Source organism: Dendropsophus ebraccatus, chromosome 8 (assembly GCF_027789765.1).
Source record: "Dendropsophus ebraccatus isolate aDenEbr1 chromosome 8, aDenEbr1.pat, whole genome shotgun sequence".
Classification (NCBI taxonomy): Eukaryota; Metazoa; Chordata; class Amphibia; order Anura; family Hylidae; genus Dendropsophus; species Dendropsophus ebraccatus.
In genome coordinates this window covers 63517125-63541064 of record NC_091461.1, presented here as the reverse complement: position 1 = coordinate 63541064, position 23940 = coordinate 63517125, and the positions used below count along the sequence as shown (strand labels likewise).

At 44.4% G+C, this 23940-nt stretch overlaps 2 protein-coding genes across 6 annotated transcripts in view; both read right to left on the bottom strand.

Moving 5' to 3' along the window:
* LOC138799425 (uncharacterized) lies at positions 1-6979 on the bottom strand. Of its 4 annotated transcripts, none has more exons than XM_069980566.1 (6): positions 6240-6587; positions 5984-6157; positions 5473-5901; positions 4805-5390; positions 2702-3671; positions 1-1469 (listed from the first exon to the last, which is right to left on the bottom strand). In XM_069980566.1, the coding sequence occupies exons 1-6, from the start codon at positions 6585-6587 to the stop codon at positions 1412-1414; spliced, it is 2565 nt and encodes an 854-aa protein (XP_069836667.1). In that variant the 3' UTR covers positions 1-1411. The 4 variants fall into 4 exon arrangements, with proteins under 4 accessions (XP_069836667.1, XP_069836668.1, XP_069836666.1 ...); XM_069980567.1 differs by having other exon boundaries at positions 1-1457; XM_069980565.1 differs by lacking the exon at positions 1-1469 and having other exon boundaries at positions 1483-3243; positions 3325-3671; positions 6240-6979.
* A 1604-nt stretch (positions 6980-8583) lies between these two features.
* CUEDC2 (CUE domain containing 2) overlaps positions 8584-23940 on the bottom strand; it is a 28518-nt gene continuing 13161 nt past the window's right edge. For both annotated transcript variants that reach the window (XM_069980568.1, XM_069980569.1), the window contains exons 3-9: positions 23774-23917; positions 22785-22846; positions 20926-21035; positions 17614-17781; positions 17244-17296; positions 9361-9421; positions 8584-8744 (exon numbers count right to left, since the gene is read on the bottom strand). In XM_069980568.1, coding sequence (XP_069836669.1) covers positions 8598-8744; positions 9361-9421; positions 17244-17296; positions 17614-17781; positions 20926-21035; positions 22785-22846; positions 23774-23917 — 745 coding nt within the window. In that variant the 3' untranslated portion in view covers positions 8584-8597. The remainder of the gene's footprint in view (positions 8745-9360; positions 9422-17243; positions 17297-17613; positions 17782-20925; positions 21036-22784; positions 22847-23773; positions 23918-23940) is intronic.

Here is a 23940-nt window from a genome sequence, read left to right as displayed (position 1 = left end):
GGAGCGCATCGATACAGGACCCGCCACTGGATCCGTGGAGGTGAGTGGACGTCTTTTCTCTCAGCCACCTCCTCCCTGGCCAGATCCCAAAATAGCCCCCTCGCTGGAGTAGCCCTTTAACATTCCTTTATATTAAAAATTCTAAGAAATCCAGGATTAGAGATGCATGCTAAAGCTTGGCATTCATACAGTACATTAGCATACTAGGCAGCAGTCACATGTTCAGAATCTACAACAATGAAAAAAACATTTAAAGTAAAAAAATTTGAATTATTATTAGAAGTTATTGTAAATTGCAGAAATGTTCTCTACTTAAGGGTGCATTCACACGTACAGAATCTGCAGCAGATTTGAAGTTGCAGATTCAATGCAAAGTAACTCTGGGCCATCAGATCTGCTGCAGATTGAAATCTGCGCCATTGAATCTGCTGCAGACACTGTACGTGTGAACGCACCCTAAAAGTGTTTTCCAGTTTCTGGAGAGAAAATCAGTGCATCCCTATACCTGCTCTCAGTTGAGAAGTGCATACAAGGATTTTTTGTTTTAATTAAAACAAACTAGAATAACCATATAGAAGAAAAAATATAGTACTAAACAAGATGAAGAGGGGCCCATCTAGTAAAACCAGTAGATGGCTTTGAAAAAATATAGATGTGGCTGCCTGCCCCTTGTTCATGCTTGTGTTACTGAGGGACACATAATTGTGGGATATCCTAAGGCAGTAACATAACACAGTACAACCGGTTGTATAATCCTGTATAAGCCTGCAGAACCTTGCAGCTAGGCAAAGTGCACTCTATATAACAGAGTAAGGTATGAAGAGTAGACTACAGAAAGGCCTTACTAACCGGTGGGACAGATGGCCAAGAACCCCACACAGGTATTGTGGAATAAGCTGTTAGTCAGAAGAGTCCTGCCATAAGCACCATACTGCCACCAGAGGAAGACAGAGGTCCAGAGGTCCTATAAATGTAAATGGTATAGAGAGCTCGCTGTATGATGAGAAGGACTACCTTCAGCAGGAAGAACTGCAACTGGATGGACAACCGCCTTGAGCATAGTCCACATACTAAGCATAGCCTTAGATCCAATCTGCTGGAGAAAAAGGGGGCTTCTACACAGAGAGATTTATCTGACAGATTTTTGAAGCCAAAGCCTGGAACAGACTATAAACAGAGAACAGGTCAAAGGAAAAACTGAGACTTATCCTCTTTTCAAATCCATTTCTGGCTTTGGCTTCAAAAATCTGTCAGATAATTTTTTCTGTTTAAAGGCACCCAAAGACTAAATTGTGGACAAGGAGAAAAACAAGAATTACTAACCGGTAATGTCTTTTCTTTGAGCCCATGACGGCACCCCTGGAGAGGACCACCTCCTATTCCCATTGGACAGGAAACAGAACACTGGACCTTAAAAGAATCGCCTCCTCTCACCACACCAGTTCTTTGCAAGGATCCTAGGAGCGAATCTTTTTAACAAACACAATCATAGCATACTAACTGTGTTATATAATATCTGCATATATCCATATGTATATATCTACCTCTATATACATCTTTATATATCTATATATATATATATATACGCTCTTTTTTTTTAAATAAAGTATATACATCTAAACATACATTAACTATGTCAAGGTATGTCATATCTCTTTCAAGGGCGGGTATTAGGCGGGGTGCCGTCATGGGCTCAAAGAAAAGACATTACCGGTTAGTAATTCTTGTTTTCTCTTCTCGCCCTATGACGGCACCCCTGGAGATTAGATTAGGAATTTCCCCCGCCTAGGGAGGGACCACTGCGTGCAGTACCCTTCTACCAAACGTCAAGTCCTCTGTTGACGATAGTTGTAATCTGTAATGTCTAAAGAAGGTGTGTGGAGTGCTCCAAGTAGCGGTCCTACAGATCTGCTCTAATGTGACTGATGCCCTCTCTGCCCAGGAAGTGGCTACTGCTCTGGTGGAGTGTGCCCCAAACCCTACGGGGATATCCTTTCCACTGGATCTATAGCATTCCCCTATGGCCTGTTTTACCCATCTAGCGATGGTTTGTGAGGTAGCTGCTTTACCCTTGTTCTTTCCCTGGAAGGATACTAAGAGATTATCAGTCTGTCTCCAATCCCTAGTGACCTCCAGATAGTGTAACAGAATACGCCTAACGTCCAATGTATGAAAGGCTGCCTCTCTATCGTTGGATGGATTAGTGCAAAATGAGGGAAGAACTACCTCCTGGGACCTGTGGAAATTGGATACCACCTTTGGGAGAAAGGCAGGGTCAGGAGATAAGATAATTCTATCATCCCTAATTGTCATGTATGGAGGGTTGATGGAGAAGGCTCTGATCTCGCTAACCCTTCGGGCTGATGTGATAGCGAGCAAGAAGGCAAGTTTCCAGGATAGCAGCCTGATAGGTAATTCTAACATTGGCTCGAATGGAGAAATGGTCAGTCCTGATAACACTATATTTAAGTCCCAAGGAGGGAGTCTTGATTTTATACTGGGAGCCAGTCTAGTTGCGGCCTTTGTGAACCTTTTTACCCATGGATGTTCAGCCAATCTGAAATCAAAAAGTGCACTAAGGGCTGAAATTTGAACTTTTATAGTGCTCGGTCTCAAGTTCTTGTTAAGACCCTCCTGCAGAAAGTCCAGAATTAGTGGAATATTAGGAGGAGCAATTACATTGATTGGCTGGTTCACGTACCTACAAAAGGCCTTCCAAGTTCTCAGGTAAATGGCTGATGTAACCCTCTTTCGGCTGGCTAAAAGTGTGGATATCACCTGAGGGGATAGTCCTCTGTCAATCAGAAGCTGCCTTTCACACGCCAGGCTGTTAAGTGAAGGCTCTGTGCTGTCGGGTGAAGTACTGGTCCCTGGTGTAGGAGATCCCGTCTCTCCGGAAGCACCCAGGGGTCTGCTATCGACAGTCTCCTCAACCAGGCGAACCACACCCTTCTGGGCCAGAAGGGAGCAACCAGAATGACGTCTGCTTTGTCCTGCCTGATCTTGCGTATCACCCGAGATAGAAGCCTGATCGGTGGGAAGGCGTAAAGGAGGCCGCTGTCCCAATTCTGTGCTAGTGCGTCTATGGCAGCGGGGTTGTCCTTCTGAGACAGGGAATAAAATTCTCTTACTTTTCTGTTCGTCCTGGTGGCGAACAGGTCTGCTTTCGGGGTCCCCCAGAGACTGCAGATTTGATGGAAAACCTCCTGGGATAGCTCCCATTCTCCTTGTTTTAGCTTGTTCCTGCTGAGGAAGTCCGCTATTGTATTGTCTGATCCTTTTAGGTGTAGTGCTGTCAGAGAAAGAAAATGAGGTTCTGCCAACCTGAAGATATGGTGTGTGATCCTCATCAGGTCGGTTGATCTGGTTCCACCTTGGTGATTTAGGTAGGCTACTGCCGCCGCGTTGTCCGACAGTACCCTTACGTTTCTCCCCTGAAGCTCTGGTAGCGCCTGTATTAAAGAGAGAAAAACTGCCTTTAACTCCCGTACGTTTTGGGATTCTCTGGCTTCTTCCGGGCTCCATTTCCCTTGTAGAAGAAGAGGTCCCGTATGAGCCCCCCATCCAGAAGGACTGGCGTCTGTTGTAATGGTTTTTACTTCCGTGATGTTCCATGGAAGACCCTTGTCTAGATGTTCCCGTTGCTCCCACCAGGACAGGGATCTTAAAGTCTGTGGAGATAGAGAAAAAGGGGAATCTAGGGAATCAGTTACGCCATCCCATTCAGACAGAATTTGACACTGGAGCCTTCTGGTGTGATACTGTGCCCACGGTACTGCCTGGATACAAGAAGTCAAGAGTCCTAACAATGACATGGCTGACCTCATAGTAGTAAGGGGATCAGCCGAGAGCTGCCTGATTCTTGTCTGGACCTGTAAGATCTTATTCTCTGGGAGAAAGGATCTTTGAACCCTGGAGTCTAGGTAGATCCCCAGGAATTTACACCGCTGGCTAGGCGTTTTGTTGGATTTTTCCTCATTGACCTCCCATCCCAGAGAGAAAAACACTGACTCTATGAATCTAATATCTGTCTCTAGGGCCGTCTGTGAATTGTTAATAATCAGAAAGTCATCAAGGTAGGGGACAATGATGATATTCCTTTCTCTCACATGTGCCATGACTTCTGCCATTACCTTGGTGAATGCTCTGGGAGCTTGAGAGATACCAAATGGCATGGCTGTAAACTGGAAATGAGAAAACTCTGAGCCCATGTTCACCGCCACTCTCAGAAATCTGTAATGGTCAGGGTGCATAGGAATATGATAATAAGCATCCCTGAGATCGATGGTGGCCATAAAGCAGTTTTCCGAGAGATTCAGAATAGCAGAAGATATTGACTCCATTCTGAACCTCTCGTAAGTAAGGGCCCTGTTTAGTGGCCTGAGATTAATTATTGTTCTGTATGAACCATTGGGCTTTTTCACAAGGAACAAAGTGGAGTAGAATCCCACTCCCCTCTGTTCCCCGGGAACCGGGATAAGCACTTTTTTATTTAGAAGGGAATGGATCTCAGCTAGAAGAGCCATGTGTTTGTCAGGGTCTGATGACAGGTCAGTACATACAAATCTTTCCCCTGGGGAGGACGAAAAAGAAATTTTAAGGCCAAATTTTATTGTATCCAACACAAAAGTGCTACCAGAAATTGTACACCACTGTGAAAAATAACAAGCTAAACGCCCTCCCACAGGGACCTCATGTCATTGAGGGGCCTTTTTGTCAGAAGAAGGAAAGAGAAAACCCTTATTCTTCTTCTGAGGTCGCCAATCTTTCCTACTACTGACGTTTCCCCCCCTAGGTCTCCTACCTCTTCCCCTGAATGGTCTACTGGTCTGTTGGGGTATAAGGGGGAATCCCTTCTTTCTGTCAGAGGCCTTCTCTAGGATAGACTCCAGGGCAGACCCAAATAGAAGCTTCCCTTCACATGGGACTCCACATAGCTTGGCCTTTGATGTGGTATCACCTTTCCACTCCTTTACCCATATAGATCTTCGGGCTGAGTTTGAAAGGGCCGCTGATCGGGCTGACAGCTTTAGGGCATCTGCTGATGCTTCTGAAATAAATGACACAGCATTGTCAATCGTAGTAAATGCCTGATTAAAGTCCTGATTTGGATTACTCTCCTTGACCTTATCTTTAAGTTCAGTCATCCACATTTTTAGTGACCTAGCTACTGAAGTCGTCGCAATCAAAGGCTTGAATGCGGATGTGGATGCTTCCCAAGACTTCTTTAAATATATATCGGCTCTCTTATCTAGAGGGTCTTTAAGCACTGCTGTGTCCTCGAAGGGCAGTGCATTCTTTTTTGAGATCTTCGCCACTGGATGATCTATCTTAGGGGCCCCCTCCCAGGATTCACAGTCCTCCTGACCGAAGGGATATTTCCTTTTGTACTAAAAATAGGAAAAGGTTAGAATCAATATAAGTGTCATATTACATAGTTTTCTTCAAAGATAGATGTAATACCAGACTTACAGCCCGTGGGATAAAGAATTTCCGGTCTGGATTAGCCCACTCGTGACAGATAAGAGTCTTAATACTCTGGTGTACTGGAAACACCAGTCTCTTTTTTGGGGCTAACCCCTCAAACATAATGTCCTGTACGGATCTGGGTTGAGGGGTATCGTCAATCTCCATAGTTAGTCTGACATTTTTAATGAGAGCGTCTATGGATTCAATTGGTAACAGTGACCCTGCAGAGTCCTCCCCTGAGATCTCCTCTGGATCAGAGGCTAATTCACCCTGATCGTCCACCTCTAGTGATAGATCCTGATCTTCCTCATTTATAGGAGAGGGATCCATCTGCTGACTTGGTCCCGCAATGACCAGTGGCTGAGAGTCAGGAGGTGGATTAATGCTGACTCCAGGCGTCTCAGAGGAAGTTGGGCGAGAGGGTAGGGAGGCCTGCAGAAATACAACAATAAGTACACTCGTAGAGGGGAGCTAAAGCGAAATTTAAATGATGAAACAAAATACTTCTACCTACCCTGATTTCTTGCCTAACCATGTCTCTCATGTTTCTAATGAAGGATGGTCCTTGATCTTCTAATACTCGGTTCATGCACCCCCCACACAAGGTCTTATTGTATGAACTACTAAGCCTCTTTCTGCAGACCGGACACTCCTTAATCTTAGTACGCTCCTTTTTAGAGGATCCCTCCTAAAATACAAACCATAACATCCTGATAAGATAGTGTGTTTAAAATACATATATGGGGAGAACCCCTCTTACCACACCATACCGCTGGATTATCTGTAGCAGAGGTCTGGGATTGTTCAGCGCCTTGGGACTCCATTTGACCCAGGATTGGTCTCAGGTCCCCACAGCTGGCACAGCAAAGTACAGCAAAGCACAGCACAGCACACAGTAACCGTCTTCCTAGCAGCAGGCTCTTTATGCAGGTGCAAGGCACTCTTGAGCTCTGCTGCTTTAAATATGGCGCCAATGCACCTAGGGCCGGCTGACCCCGCCCCCGCCGCGGCGCTGATGCGGCACACCCTCCCGCCGTCACCCCCGGCAAGCCGTGGCCTGGGCCTATAGAGCAAGGCCTATAGGGACATCCCCCCTCCGGAAGCCCGTCCCGCGTCATCACGGCTTCCGGGAGCGCGCCGCGACACGTGGGGACGCTGCGCCGACGTCATTACGTCATCGCGCCACTGCGTCATTGCGTTCTTGCGTCCCCCTGTTCGCGCATGCGCACCCCCGCCGTCTTACTCACCGGGACGGACGCCAGAGGGGCCGGGAGACGCGCGGGGCCCGATCATCTGGAGGTGTTGGACGGGCCTCAGTCTTCAGGTATAAATACCTCGGGAGCCGGTACCCGTCTGCCGGTGATCCCTCAGCCCTATGAAGGTCCCTGGAGGAGACCCTCCATGTCCTGCTCCCATGGGACAGGAAACAGTAACTGGTGTGGTGAGAGGAGGCGATTCTTTTAAGGTCCAGTGTTCTGTTTCCTGTCCAATGGGAATAGGAGGTGGTCCTCTCCAGGGGTGCCGTCATAGGGCGAGAAGAGAAACAAGGGGTTGGTGAGTAGACCTCTGGGTACTGTGGTAAATCCAAGTGTGGAAGTGATTATATAGCAACATTGTGAAGACTTGTTAGGTGGGAAAACCACAAGATCTCAGGACTGTCAGTCATGCCCTTGCAAAAATGTGGGAATGTAATGGTGCCGTCATGTACTCTGGGAAACATCATTACCGTTGAGTAGCTACTGTTTTCCCCTTCCACATGACAGCACCACCAGAGAGAATACCAGAGATGAAATAAGGGAGGGACCAAAGCCTGAAGAACTTTAAGGCCAAAGGAAACACTAGAAGAAGCCGATAGATCTAACTGGTAATGGAAAAAAGTGTGCGGAGAAGACCTGACAGCAGCCTTACAGATTTTGCCTAAAAAGCATGCCTCCTGCCTTCAAGTCATCCCCTCCGCATCTGAGGCAAGGGGAGCAATGAGGAAATAGTGGACACCTGAGTTCACCACAGCAGTCTAGGACTAGAGGAACTCCAACCTGGAAGATGTATAGAACCCACTGGGCTCTGCTCCAGGCTTCCTTCAGGGACAGGAAACCACTGAAGATGGAGAGGAGGGCCTGGCCAGGTTTCCTGTTCTTAGAGTCTGAGTCCCTCGCTCTCTGGTGTGCTGTCAGGGAAACAAGACATGCTATTCTAACCTAACCACACTCTCCATGGTCCTCCAGTGGCGTTTCTGGGTCCCCCTCTGAACGTTCCCATGGCTAGTATCTAGATGGACACGTCTTGGCAGTGACAGCCCACTCAGCCAATTACTGACTAAGGCAGGATAGCGGTGGGAGCATTCAGTGGGGACCCGAAGATGCCCTAGGAAGACCCTGGGGAAGCATGGTTAGTTAAAAAAAAATGTCTGTCATTTTCTATACAGGCCCAGCACTATAGCAAACATTTTGGATTGTGAACACAGAGGACATTCTGTGGATATGCCACAAATATCTCAGAAGGGAATAGCTCTTAATTTAAACCTAGTATGCAGAAATGAAAGTTAGTAGTGGCAATGCTGGCACCTTTTGTTAACACAGTATTCATGCATTTAGCCCAATGTGCACTGGGTAGCTGTAGTAGTTCTGGCTAGTTCACACCCCGGGAGCACCTCTTTCACAGAATCTAAATAATAGGGTCTGTTTTTGTTTCAGCATGTGACAATGCTGGCAGGCTCACACTGGTTGAGTAACGAAGCTGCTGTGTTACTAGGAATTTCCAGTGTCATAAACATCCAGGATTCCATAGCTTTGTATATATCCCAAGGGTGGCCTTACAAAATGAACTTAGTTCCTGACAGCCAACATTAATGTAGCACACCATGAACAGATTCAGATCTTGTGGATACTAACTAAAATGGAATGAGATGCACTTATGAGAGATTTACATATAGAGGCTAGGAATCTTCTACCTGACATTATATATTGCTTATTTATTGTGAAGTAAATACCCACCCCCCCCATAAGTGAATAAGTCGGAGATAAATCCTGAAAGTTCTCTTCTCTGTTACAGAGTGTATTGGTATTGGTGGTTCCTGATCACATACGCCACACTAAACAGAAGCTGGGAAGGCCCGCTGCTTTCATGCCTTAGTGAAACTTGTACTTTCTTGCTGGCTTGAGATTTATGTAGGTTTTCTTCATTTCCTCACTCTCAGGTTTCTTAACGTCTTTGTATCTCTCCCCTTTTGTGCTGACCACTTGATTGTCAATATATCGAATCATTTTCTTAGGGGCCTAAAAATAAAGAAATAAACTAAAAGTTTGAGGGCAAAACAATAAGTTCAGGATATTCACAAAGACATATTTCATAGTACTATGTATAAAAATCTATTTTCCAATTTCTATACTAAGAATCTCCACCACCGTGGGCAACTATTTTTACATAATTGCTGTTTACATTTACAAACACATTTGGTAACATACCATACACCTGTTAAAAGGGATGTCCATATTCTGACAAATGGATTCACTTGCTGTTAATTTACCTGAACTAGAAATTCTGCTCTAGAGGCTCTAACTCACAGGCTGCATCCAAAGAGGATAGAGTATAAGTGGCAGATGACAGGCCAGTCCGAACTGCTGGGACCCCCTACATGATCTTAAAAACAGGGAACAGAGTTTTTTGTTTTTTTTTGGTGCGGTGGCATGCATAAGTGATTCCCTGTTCCATTTCAAAGCACAACAAGCCCTAATTCTCAAGACTGTAGGTGGTCTTTGCAGTCAGACTCCCCAGCGATCTGTCACTCATCCTCTATCCTGTGTATAGGGGAAACAAATTTGACTTGGAATTCCGCTTTAATGATACAGTGTATAAGCATTTTATTTTGGGGTGTGACCTTTTGGCTCTTACCTCTTTAGGCATCAAAGGCCTGTGGGTTTTTTTGTCGTCATCGTTATCAACCAACATGTATCTGAAGACCATAAAAAAGCAGTTAACAACAAATGCACACAAGTACGAGTAGGCTTACCACAACATGTATTAGATCCTGCTTTCACTAAAGAAATCAACTCAATCTGGAAACACTCTGGAGTGTATAGCAGCCAAAAAGTCAATCAAAGATATAATAGTGCTAGCGTGAGTTGAGAGAGATGAAAAAGTATCTGGAAGTGTGCTCTGAACAGTATCAACAGGAAGACTACTATGTGATCCTTCATTAACAAGTCAATTTACATCAGACAGCTGAGGACGCCCACACAGCTGTATAACTTTTGTCACCGCTTTTTTTCAATTCTGGATCAAGGAACATGGGAAACAGCATTTACTATTGACTTCATTGCTGAAATGACAGCAGTCTCCTCAATTCCCCTATGCTTCATAATAATATTTTACCACTATCTCTTTGAACAAGGTGTACAGAAAGAATGGTGAAAATGCATGCATGTGGTCAGAGAGAAAGGAGTGAAACACAAAGGGTGTTAAAGGCTTGTAAGAAATGATGCACTGGAAGAGTTAATATCAATTTCTAAAATTACATCAATGCTAATCCAACATAACATTAGCCTGAAATCTTTTGTGAACAAGAGAGGGACATTGGGAATAAGGAAAAGGGATTTGTTTAACTGTGGAAGAGGGGCATACAGGAGAACATAAGGAGCACATGTAAAGCAGTCAGATGCCATTTCATCGGCTGCTGGGCTCTGTGGGTCCCTGCTGTTCATTGTTTAAAATGTGTTATTATGATGTGTTGAACATAATGATGAGTAAACATGACAGCAATACAGATGATACAGAATTGCACCGGACTCCAGCAATGGATCGTGCATTAGCTTGCTCATTTATGTGCAAAATCTTGTTAATGGGCTGTGTACGGTGTTGCAGCCCAGCCACATTTACTGAAAAGGGACAGGGCTGCAGCACCACACAGTTAAAGGACAAGTTACATGTTTTTCTAATACTTTGCAACCCCTTTTGAATTTTTTGTTAAAAAGCGTATTCAATTAAGTGTTTTCTAAAAAAAAGAAATATGCTGCTAAGGCTGGGAACAAGGCCCTATTCCACCAACAGATCTGATGACAGATTGTCTGCCAAAGATTTGAAGCCAAACCCAGGAACAGACTATAAACAGAAAACAGGTCATAAAGGAAAGACTGGATTTCTCCTCTTTTCGAATCCACTCCTGGGTTTGGCTTCAAATCTTTGGCAGATAATCTATCGTCAGATCTGTTGGTGGAATAGGGCCTTTACTTACCTAGCCCTGGTCCCTGCAACTTCATTCTTCTCCTTTCTACACTGGTCACAGCCTGTCTGGACAGGTCCTACATAGAGATGAGCGAATATCGAGCATGCTCGAGTTCATCCGAAAGTGAGCGTTCAGCATTTGATTAGCGGGGGCTGCTGAAGTTGAATAAAGCCCCAAGGTTGTCTGGAAAGCATGGATACAGCCTATGACTATATCTATGTTTTGCAGATAGCCTTAGGGCTTTATTCAACTTCAGCAGCCACCGCTAATCAAATGGCGAACGCTCAGGTTCGGACGAACTCGAGCATGCTCGATATTCGCTCATCTCAAGTCCTACACCAAGAGCTACACCAGGGAGTAGACTTACAATGGAAACAGTGTCTCCTGCAGCGAGATAAAGACTGCAGGGAACGGAGTAGTATAATGCTTAGCTAAGAACTTCTCCCGCATATATTTTTATGCAATGGACACTCAGACCACAATCAATCAAAAGTTTTAACATGCCTCTGTGACATGTGAAAAGTTTATTAGACAATGACACTATAATTGTATTTACCACTAAACCAAGCAAACACCAAGACTTAAATGGGAACCTGTCACGTAGGAGACCGGGGAAGAATTCACCCTACCCCTTAATAAAGTTTTGGATACTTAGGGCCCTATTCCACCGGACGATTATCGTTCAGATTATCGTTAAATCGTTCGAATCTAAACAATAATCGTTCAGTTGAAATGCAGTTAACGATTAACGACCGAACGAGAAATCGTTGATCGCTTTATAAGACCTGCACCTATTTTTATCGCTGCTCGTTCGCAAATCGTTCGCATTGAATAAGATATTGTTCGGTCGTTCGCAATAGATACGAGCGCAATAGCGAATAAATAGCGAAGAAAAAACTATCGCAATTACGATCATAAGTAATGATTATCGTTCCATGGAAATGAGTGAACGTTTTCAGGTCTTTCGCAATAGCGGTCGTTTGAGATCATTAATCGTTAACGATTATGCAAACGATAATCGTCCGGTGGAATAGGGCCCTTACCCTCTCCTGCTTCAAATGCAGCTCCAGATGCTGCATTTGAAGCATCACCTAGAGGAGTGTTTACGTTTTCAAAGCTTTATTAACCCCTTAACGACATCGGGTGTAAGTATACGCCTCGGCAGGGTGGGCTTTAACGCAAACGGGCGTATACTTACGCCCGATGTTTCCCCGATCGCTGTGTGTTCACACACAGCGGTCGGGGAAGATGGCCTGCTATAATGTATAGCAGGCCATCTCTGCTCGTCGGCACGGGGGGGGGGGGGGCCATCATGGCGATCAAACTGTAAAAAAACAGTTTTGTCGGATTCTGCACCCCTCAGCTAGGTAGCTGAGGGGTGCAGAACAGGTGTGTGTGGTGCAGATGTACCATACTCACCTAATCTGGGCGTCCGGAGCAAAGATCTGCGGTCCGCGCCGTCCTCGCGTCTTCTTCGCTTCAATTCCGGGTTCAGTCATCCAGCGTCGGAAATCTTCGGAAACGCTCGGGTCCTCGGGTTCGGCGGGTCTCGGCAATCTCCGGCAGCGTCGCTCTACTGCCCCCTAGCGGCTGCTCAGTGAATATCATTCACTGATCAGTTGCTTTGGGTTAAAAAGATTTTTTTTTTTCCCATTTTTTTTTTCCTTTTTTGCGCCCTAACGCCGCTGAGTGCTGATCAGCATCGCACGTAAGTGCGCCCCTGATCAGCAACTCCTCCTTTTTGGCGTAGGGGCGTTCTTCCCCCCTATATCCTATTTATCATCAGCTCCTTTCTTGGCGTAGGGATATTTTTTCTTACTGTCAAAAAAAAACGTAAAAAACACTACACTACACCACACTACACGGAATAAAGTTTTACACTACACCACTACACATTTACATACCCCATATACTAATCCCCGTATAAAGATGGCCCCCAGGGTGTTTTCAGCGTCGGACGCATACGCTATTATTGCTTAGACACCGTAACAGCCAGTGAGGATGAATGGGGGGGATCCTTCTTTCCTCCATTCATCCTCATCATCCAGTGACGTGTCTGGAGGTAGCGTAGCGTACGCTGCCCCCCAGACACGTCTTTTCCGCCAGTAACGTCCCAATAAGAGATCACGGTATGGCGTGAAATTCTACAAACTCTGTGAGAGTACCTCAGGGTACACTTACAAATCCAGGGTACGTGCACACTGCGGAATGGCGAAGGATAACCCTTTGTGCATTCCGCAGCTGGCACCCGCCGGCGGACTGATGGAGGCGCGCGTCTCCACCCGTGTCATAGACTCCATCCTATGCACGGGCAGATTCCGTCGTCCGTCCAAAGAATGAACACGTTCACTCATTGGACAGAGGGCGGAATCCGCCCGTGCATAGAATGGAGTGTGACACGAGCGGAGACGCGCGCCTCCATTAATCCGCCGGCGGGTGCCAGCTGCGGAATGCACAAAGGGTTATCCTCCGCCATTCCGCAGTGTGCACGTACCCTTAGGCCCCATTCCCACTGAGGAAAGGTAGCGGAATTCCGCGACGGAATTGTCTGCCGCGGAATGCCGTTAGCCTCCCGCTCATAATGGGAGTCTATGGGAGGCGCGCGCTCCTGCCCTGTCCGCGCTGAAGAATGAACATGTTCATTCTTCAGCGCGTACAGAGCAGGAGCGCGCGCCTCCCATAGACTCCCATTATGAGCGGGAGGCTAACGGCATTCCGCGGCGGACAATTCCGTCGCGGAATTCCGCTACCTTTCCTCAGTGGGAACGGGGCCTTAGAGTGTATGAAGGAAGGGACACCCAAATCCAGCCCCCAGATGCCCCCCCCCCATCCTCCGAGTTAGTGGGGAGATCGTTCGGGAACTGATCTTCCCACTGCTGGATAAAGGTTACTACCCGTACGGGGATAACTTTTATACCAGAACCCCCTCTTCTGGTCCCTCGCTGCCCGAGCTACTGTAGCTTGCGGTACGATCCGAAAATATCAGAAGCAGTAATAAAGCCCTTATATTTAGCAGCCATGGAGCGGACCCAGCGCTTCTGGATATAAGGGACCCCGTATCGCACCAGGGCAACATTTTCCAGGTGACGTCCCCCACACTGGAGAAAGGGAGACCCCAGAAGAAGTGCAGAGTGTGGTGTAACAGGGGGATCAGGAAGGACACCATTTTCCAGTGTGACGCCTGTCCTGATCACCCCGGCCTCTGCATACTGGATCGCTTCAAGGCGCACCACACGTCACTGGGGTTCTACATTATCTAAATTCTGTCCCTTATTCCTATTTCAGGGGTCACGTTGATCCGGGGATTATTCTAATTGCCATTATGGAGTCAGGAAGGATATTTTTCCCTGTGATGAAGCTACTGTCGTCTGCCTCACGAGGGTTTTTTGCCTTTCTCTGGATCAACACAGGTTGAATTTGATGGACACCTGTCATTTTCTTTTTGTTTTTCTTTTTTTTTTTTTTTTATGAATATATAATTTTATTCATTCAACAAAAGTCACAATATACGTATATACAAACTTGTACATCAGGAATCTGTCACATATATATATAAAAAAAAAAATAAAAATCCGGTAACATACTCGAATGTAACAGGTGCATGAGCCAAAGGTAAAGCGCTATTCGTGTCTTTTACAGGTACGGGTTAGATGCCAATAGAGAAAGGAAAATATTAGTGTGGCACATACCTGTCATTTTCAACCTTATAAACTAATAATTGGCCTAATACCCCCAAATTAATTAAAATTGTCCCTTTTCCCCAGCTAAATAGGCATGGCCGCCATTCCCATTAGAGGATGCCATGATGCAATTACAAAGCCTCTGTGCTGCCAGGACAGTAGAAACCCCCCACAAGTGACCCTATTCTGGAAACTACACCCCATAAGGAATCTAACGAGGGGGCAGTGGGGATATGGTCCCCTGGTGACGGCCACATTTGGGCCGTGAAAATGAAAAAAATTGTATTTTTTATTTTCATGGCACATGTTCCACTTATGTGCCCGTCACCAGTGGGGTCCATATGCTCACTGTACCCCTTGTTGGATTCCTTATGGGGTGTAGTTTCCATAATGGGGTCACTTGTGGGGGGGTTCTACTGTCCTGGCAGCACAGGAGCTTTTTAATTGCGACATGGCCTCCATCCTCCATTCCAGCCTCTAAATGGCGCTCTGTCCCTTTGGTGGCTTGCCCTGTGCCCATATGGCACAATATCCACATGTGGGGTATTTTCGTAGGGAAATTACCCTACACGTTTTGTGTTCATTTTCTTTTTTAACCTCTTGTGGAAAAGGAAAAAATCAAGGCTAGACCAACATTTAGTGTAAAAAATGTTTAATTTTTACACTAAATCATTGATCTTGTCTTGATTTTTTCATTTTCACAAGGGGTTAAAAGATAAAAAAAACACTAAATGTGTAGAGCAATTTCCCCTGAGTACGGAAATACCCCACATGTGGACATAAAGTGCCATGCGGTTGCAGGGTAAGCCTCCAAAGGGAAGGAGCGCCATTTGGTTTTTTGAGGCTGGATTTGGCTGGAATGGATTTCGAGGGGCCATGTTGCATTTAAAAGGCCCCTGTGTTGCCAAGACAGTTGAACCCCCCCACAAGTGATCCCATTATGGAAACTACACCCCTCAGGGAATGTAACAAGGGGTGTAGTGAGCATATGGACCCCACTGGTGACGGGCACAAATGTGGAACAATGTGGCGTGAAAATGAAATATTACATTTTTTACACTATAATGTTGGTTTAGCCTTAAATTTTTCATTTTCACAAGGGGTTAAAAGAGAAAAAAAAACACACAAAATGTGTAGAGCAATTCCCCCTGAGTCCGTAAATACCCCAAATGTGGACATAAAGCGCCATGTGGGCGCAGGGCAAGCCTCCGAAGAAGAAGAGCGCCATTTGGATTTTGCAGGCTGGATGTGGCCAGAATGGATGATGAACGCCACGTCGCATTTACAGAGCCCTCGTGCTGCCAAAACACTGGAAACCCCCCACAAGTGACCCCATTCTGGAAACTACACCCCTCAAGGAATCTAACAAGGGGTGCAGTGAGGATTTGGACCCCTTGATGACGGGCACATTTGTGCCGTGAAAGTGAAAAAATGAAATTTTTCCCTTTCATGTCACATTGTTCCACATTTGTGCCCGTCACCAGTGGGGTCCATATGCTTACTGAACCCCTTGTTAGATTCCTTGAGGGGTGTTGTTTCCAGAATGGGGTCACTTGTGGGGGGTTTCCATTGTTTTAGCAGCACAAGGGCTCTGTAAACATCCAGCTTGCAAAGGCCAATTGGCGCTCCTTCCCTTTGGAGGCTCGTCCTGCGCACGCTTGGCACTTTATGTCCACACGTGGGGTATTTCTGTACTCGGGAGAAACTGCGCTACATTTTAGTGTAAAAAATAAAATTTTTGCTTTTTTACACCATATTGTTCTGAAAATCTGTGAAGCACCTGTGGGGTCCAGATGCTCACCGCACCCCTTGTTACATTCCTTAAGGGGTGCAGTTTTCTAAATGGTGTCCCTTTAGGGGTGTTTTTTAGGTTTTGGCACCCCAGAGCCTCTGCCAACCTGAAAAGGTACGGTCAAAAATGACCAAATATAACGGAGGCGTTGAAATTCACTAGGCGCTCCCTTATATCTGAGGCTTGTGGTTGCGTCAAATAGCGCAATAGGGCCACATATGGGGTATTTCTATAAACTGCAGAAACGGGGCAATCAATATTGGGGTGCATTTCTCTGCTAATAGGTTTATCATTATGAAAGATATTGGATTACAATAAAATCTCTGCACAGAAAATAAAAATTTACAAATTTTTTACACACTTCGCTTTTATTTCTGTGACTCCCCTAAAGGGTTAAAAAAAACTTTCTGGATGTGCTTTTGCAGAGTTTGGGGGGTGCAGTTTCTGAAATGGGGTGCTTTGTGAGGCTTTCTAACATACAGGCCCCTCAAATACACTTTCAACCTGAACAGGTCCCTAAAAATATCTGATTTTGAAATTTTACAGAAAATTTGGAAAATTGCTGCTAATGTTTTAAGCTTCCTATTGTCTAAAAAAAAAATGAAATATAGTTTAATAAATGCCGCCAACATAAAGTAGACATGTTGCTAATGCTATTTAATATATAATTTATGTGGCATAACCATTTTCTGTATAAGCAGAAAGGTTTAAAAATTTTTTCACAATTTTTCACGTTATTTTGGTGTTTTTCATAAAGATTCGTTATGAGTATCGACTCCATTTTACCAGAAAAGTAAAGTACAATATGTCACGAGAAAACAATCTCAGAATCAGCCGGATAGGTAAAAGCATCCCGAAGTTATTAATGAATAAAGTGACACAGGTCATATTCATAAAACTTGTCTCTGTCCTTAAGGCCATTCCAGGCTCTGTCCTTAAGGGGTTAAAAGGGGGATAGGGGGATTTCTCCTGTGTGACAGGCTCCCTTTAAATCTGCACCACTGATAAAATACTTGTCCTAACCATTATTCTGGTGCCCTACTAGGCAACAGAAGCAGAATATGTATTATTGAGCACTTACTTCTGTAAAATGAAATCTTTCAGGTCTTCCTTTTTTGGATTTTTGTGCAATACCTGAAAGAAATAAAAAATGGTTAAGAACAACTATACAAGTGACAATAGCTGACAAAAATAAAAGGGTTTTCAGGCTATAAAAATGTTCTTGCCGAAAATATTACAAATATTTATAAATTCTTTCCCACAAACGGTCCATACAGATACATATACAAGTCCTTCAGACTTTATGTAAAGAAAATGTTTCCAGGTCTCTTTAGGTCTTAATTGTATTAGGAAGTAAAGTAGAATATAGATCTGGGGTGTTAACATTTTTGCCTAACCCACCTAAGATCATTGGAAGCAGGTCATGAAGTAGAAGTGTCCCTGTCACTCACCTGTGGTTCTGTTGGATCATCAAGGGTCACCTCTCTTTCCACTATAATCTGTACAGCATCTTCTAGGTTTCCTTTAGCCATGGAGAGCACTTTCTGGGCTTGATGTAGTGTACATGCTGGAAACATCTCCAACAGCACATCTACATTACTTTTTGTGTTACCTTTTTCCTAAAAAAAAAAAAAAAAAAAATAATGAGAGAAGTGAGAATTAAAATTTTACAAAATAAAGAGAAAAACTACAGAATAAGGTTAGCTACTTTGTCATGCAGAGAGTGACTGAACAATTCTGCTACACAGACCTCACATGTGTCGTGTTCCCCACCTTTCTCACAATGTGCCTCTGCTGTGACTGACAATGACAGCAAATGTAATTACAGTGTAGACTCTGCTGTATTTTGTACATTTGATGCATGTGGTGTGAATTGAAAACATTGCCCCATGTAACCCTAAGAAGTAGGTGTCAGAAAAAAGTGTAGGAGGGCTTGATAAATTTGATGTTCAGCATTAGAGCATTTAAAAGAGGGAACTGGAGTTACAGCATTTCTAAATACTTAGAATTATTTCATTATTATCTCCAGATTCTAAAGGGGTACTCTGGAGAAAAAAAATGGTTTTAAAGGAGAAGTTCGGGCAAAAGAATTTTTTAATATGTTATTAGTTAGGGAAAGTTAGACAAATGGGAAAGTTAGACAAATTCCTAATATACATTAATTATGGGAAATGCACATTTACTGCTATTTACCTTAATTTAGTAGATCACAGAGACTTCAAAATCTCAGAAATACTGTGACGTCATGAACCGGGGGTATAATTCCAATGGAGTGTTCAGCAGGGGGCGCACTATATGAGTACCATTGACTTCTATATATAGTGCGCCCCTGCTGGACACTCCATTGGAATTACACCCTGATTCGTCTATGGAACAGGTGAGTCTGCACACTGTACTACTCCACCATCATCTATCTGCTCATAGTATGAGCAGATAGATGATGGGGGAGTAGTACCAGGGCCATCCCCAATCCCCCCCCCCATACTATGAGCACATTATGGGGAAGTAGTACCATGGCTATCCCCATTACCGCCGACCCTGCTCGTCTGGCGGGTCCGCTGCTGTAATTGAGGCCCCGGTCTCAGGGGGGAAGTAGGCCTCAGACCGGAGCCTAGTCCCCCCGAGACCGGGGCCTCAATTACATAAGCGGACCCGCCGGATGAGCAGGGGCGGCGGCTACGACGACATGGGGTCCGGACGGGTGCGCCGCTGTAATTGAGGCCCAGGCCTCAGACCGGAGCCTAGTCTCCCCGAGACCAGGGGCCTCAATTACATAAGCGGACCCGCGGCGTCGGCGACAGGGGGTCCGCCGCTGTAACTGAGGCCCCGGTCTCAGGGGGGGAGAAGGCCCCAGTCTGATTGGGGATTGAGGGGCGGATTGTGGATGGCCCTGGTACTATTCCCCCATCATCTATATGCTCAAACAGCAGATAGATGATTGGGGAGTAGTACAGTGTGCATATTTACCTTTTCCATAGACAATCATGGTGTAATTCCAATGGAGTGCCCAGCAAGGGCGCACTATATATAGAAGTCAATGGTACTCATTACACCCCCGGTTCGTGACGTCACCAAATTTCTGAGATTTTGAAGTCTCCGTGATCTACTAAATTAAGGGAAATAGCAGTATATGTGCATTTCCCATAATTAATGTATATTAGGATTTTTTTCTAACTTTCCCTAACTAATAACATATTAAAAAATGTTTTTGGCCAGAGTTGTCCTTTAAATCAACTGGTGGTAGAAAGCTTTGGCACCATTCCACACAGGCAGGCTCCTGTGCAGTCGCGCAACAAGCTGCCACCAACATTTAAATTATACAATACAGCAGAATGGCATTACCACGGGAAGAAACGAAGGTATGCATGTTCATATATCATGCACCATTGGAGATAAGCCTCCACTTCCTTCTGTTTTCTGCACAGAGACCATTAAATCCAGTGCCTGGGTGGGATAACTGCTGAACAGTTCATTTAAAAGGGGTTGTCCAAGATTTTCCCATAAACTAGCATTGCGTTGACTTCTGTGGGTATTGTACGTTCTACAAACACTTCTACTTTTTATGTAGAGCGCTTTTTGTGTTCTCAGGCTCAGTCACATGACCATTCTGCCTGGCTTTTCTTTACTTCCTGTGATGTCATGTTCCCTTTCTGTTTCCTGTTCCTGCCAGTGAGGGAACAGTGAGTCATCAGGTGGGTGGGGTTATGCATCCACATTTCTTTAGCCCCACCCCTGTAGGAGGAGCTAACATCTGAGCTCAGTAGAAACTACAGCAGTAAGGGCAGCATGACATGGAGGAGACCATGAGCTTATAGCTATGTTGTGGGAGCACGGATGTCAGCCATGTTGTGGGGTGCACAGAGGTAAGCCATATTACTTTGTAATATTGGGGTCCTGAGATAACAGCTGCATGTATGTCCCCCAATGTTTGCATGGATTTTATCACACCTTAAGTGACTACAATGTCTGTACAGCACTCAGAATAGGTTGGAGCTATATAAATAAAGGAACAATATTATTATTGTACTATACAGATCTACAGGGTTAGGGCAGTGTTGCTGCTGTCTGTACTATGGAGAGAGATGATACTTCTCCCCATGTTAGTCACTATTATATTTCTTTATTGCTGAGGTAAACTTGTAACAGAATCCTGCCTCATTGAAACCCCACCCACCTGTAGGATGGCTACTGTAGTGTATATGTAGTCCAGGACTACAACTCCTAACATGTACATGTGTGCTAGTTTTGATAATATAGAAAATTAACAGCCACTGAGCCACCATGCTGCTAAAAAGACACTTGAAGGAAGACAGACATTTCCTGCCTATGGGTAGAGTAGGTGGAGCTAGATTCAGAGAGGAGGAGCTATAGGCTTGCAGAGCTGTGATGTAACTGCTGACCCCCATGACCTGGAAGTTCTTTATGTAAACTCCGTTAGAATCAATGTAGCCGCATCATAGAGGAGCAGGGGTCTCCTCCCACTGAAGTGCTCGGTAATAGACCGGTGCCGTGTGCAGGAACTGGGACGCGGTTCAAAAAAAGGACCGAGGCACTGGCTTCCCCATGCAGATGCCATTTTATTCATATGCAACAGTTGAAGCGAATGTATCTGATGGTTCATTCGCTTTCATGATTAGGCAAACAGTTGTAGGAGCACTGTGCCTAGTCATTTAGTAAGTGGTCATGCGGTCAGGTCCTCAGCTACCTGGTTGCTGACAACAAGTCAAAATGCCTAACATCAATGTCACCATTGCTCAGCTCACCTGTGCCTCTGCCCCTTCAGATGCTACCTGCAATGTGTTTTCTCGGAGTTCGATGCCACCAGATTCTGTTGCTATAATCGACGTCTCTGATGTTTTAGGGGAACAGTTTTCTTTAAGAAACATGAAGAACATTTTGAAATAATGACATTTTAACTCATTCAGTATTTTATTCTTATAGGTCTTAATGATATTTTACATTTCTAACTGCATGTTTATACATTTAGCAGTTTATTAAATATATTTAGTTTTAGTGCACAGTATGATTTTCTTTTTCTTTTATGCCAGCATGGCCTCACACAAGAATGTTGTGGTCTGGACACCCCATGTGATCAATATGAGCTAAGGAGTTACAATGCAACAAATCTTAGTGACTTCTTATAACAGAAGTATTTATCATGATCTGATAACCATCATGTTAAGGTCCCCATACACCTTCGACTTTGGGCTGTGGGTTCGGCCAATCTAACATGTATGGGGCTGCAGAACAACTAGCAACCCAGAGTTTTGCAGGAATTAAGTACTGTGTTAGACAGACAATTATTCCTAATATTTAAAGATTCTATGTTGATAGGGATTGTTCAACAGGACTGGCGCATAACTAATGGGGTAACAAGATTCAAGAAGGGGTCAAAAAGTCATCCTGGAAACTATAGGCCTGTAAGTCTAACATCTATAGTGGGTAAAGTATTTTAAGGTGTTTGCAAGAGATGCTATACTGAAGTATCTTGAGTATCTTAATGAAAATAATGTCATCACAGAGCACCAGCATGGGTTTATGAGGGATCGGTCCTGTCAGACTAATCTGATCAGCTTCTAAAAGTCAGTTATAGACTGGACCTGGGGGGAGGCAGTGGACATTGTGTATCTTGACTTTTTAAAAGGCATTTGATGGAAAGGTTGGTCTATAAAATAGGGATGCTGGGGCTCTGGGAAAAATCTATGTAAATGGGTAAGTGGCTCAGTGATAGGAAAGAGAGGGTGGTTATTGATGGATCATACTCAGATTGGGTCCCTATCAACTATGTTACTATGCCGGTGATAAAAGGGGTCAGGCATGATGGAAAAATCACAGCTTGACCACCTTTGTTCTGTGTAAGATAAACCACAGCCAGAGCTCTCTTCTTGGCTTACCCTTCCTCAGAGAAGAAAGAATTGCTCGGCCTTACTGAATGTTCATGTGTATGAGAAGTATGGACAGGAAGCGGGAGACATGAGGGATGGCTGGACAATTGTTAGTCCATTAGTTATGGAGAGTATATGGGTAGCTTTTAAGTGTCCAGAAAATACAGTGACTGATTTATCAATGTATTTAAACAAATATTAGGGGTTTTTTCAGACTATAAGATGCACTTTTAACAAGAAAATCTCTTGCTAAAAAGTGCAGTGTCTAATCCAGAGACAGGACAGTTTGACACTATCTATATAGATATAGGTCACTGCCTCCCCAATAGTCAGGCAAAGCACTAATTCAGTGCTGTGCCTGACCACTAAGTGAACTGTGCAGAGACTGACAGATGCACAGTCGTCTCCCTTCTCAGATATTAGTTCTGGACTGTAGAGGAATCTGGATGATATGTGCATTGCATTCAGATTCCTACATGTAAAGGCCCCATAGGAAACCTACCTAGAAGCGGAGCTAAATAGTTTAGGAAAGATACTAGTAAAAAATTAGATTCATGTGGGACAGTGGATGTACTGGAACAGCACGGTGATGCAAGTCATTTGACTAAAAACAGCACATCTGTACTGGTTGTACCAAAATTGCTTTAGGACACAACCCCTTTAAATTTGCAGTGAGAAATATGCAAGCATATTTATTAATTCCCTTGCCAAAAAGGACACAGAAAAAACTAACTTACCCATATTACGAGCTTCACTTAACCGTCCTGATAGTTCAAACATCATTTCATATACTTTTTCGCTGTGAATGAAAACAGGACACATTAAACAGATCCAGTTACTCATGAACCAACAAACAGCTAGTGTCTGAAAACATCAAAGCAGTTAGGTGGTTTTGTTAAGGTGAATGTCCTACCATGGTAAACACTTCTGCCAGTATAATGACACATACTATAGATCAGCGTTAACTTGGCCACTGTACCATATCTTTCTGATAGTGTTTGAGGAGGAAGTTGTACAAAGATTCTTGGACCCTTCTAGGACCTTTTATTTGGCTTCTGGCCTAGCCTAGATGCCCTGCAGAAAGCTCCCAAGCTAAAGGGAGGGAAACTCAAACCCCTTGGGAGGGGGAATTCAGAATCAAACCAGAGTAACTGGATTGTAAAGGTGTCCAAGAAGTGTGTTATTGCATCACCTCTCGCCTCATACCCCTGCACTCCACGTCACATCATTAAAAACGTCTGTGCCATTTTGACACCACACCAGATGCATTATCAGGTTTGGCCAAGGGGAAAAGAAGAGTACTTGTCACCGACAACATTACCATCAACATCGGTGTTACCCCCCAAGAGAAAGAAGTGGGAAGCGCTGTTGAGCAGTGTGCCCCCCGGAAGAGCTAGGGCTCACTGATGACCAAGGCAAGTCAGTGTTACCAAATGCAGCACAAAACAATCCCTATTTCCTTTCCTATAAGTAGCCATATATTTGATTCTACAGAAATTGCTTCTTATAATAAAGAGTTCACGCTCCAATTATCACATAAAAACACATCTCATTATAGGCTCGAGGCAAGCGATGGCCATGTCTGTACATATGTGGCTACCCCTCTTAAAAGCAAGACAAAGGCAAAAAGGTGACTCAAAATTATGAGGGTCTAATAAAAAAAAAAAAAAAACAGACACCATTTAATGACACAGACAATGTTATGACGAGATTTATAGTGACATACCTGCCAATTTCTGCAAATCCTGGAATGTAACCCTCCAACATTTCCATAAAAGTTTCCATGTCAAAATCTTCATCTGTGGAGTCCTGAGATCCCAATTCTTCTAAAACCCCAGTGATGTATGAAAAGAACACGTCATCCATAGCACTGAGAAAGAGTAGTGTGCACAA

What these genes read in the sequence shown, in the direction of transcription:
- LOC138799425 (XM_069980564.1), bottom strand. Translation starts at nt 6,587, where the DNA reads ATGACGCGGGACGGGCTTCCGGAGGGGGGATGTCCCTATAGGCCTTGC. An exon ending in TGGTTAGGCAAGAAATCAGG is followed by an intron (nt 5,902 to 5,983) that starts GTAGGTAGAAGT and finishes GTATTTCTGCAG; the next exon opens with GCCTCCCTACCCTCTCGCCC. An exon ending in TAGACCATTCAGGGGAAGAG is followed by an intron (nt 3,672 to 4,804) that starts GTAGGAGACCTA and finishes CTATCTCCACAG; the next exon opens with ACTTTAAGATCCCTGTCCTG.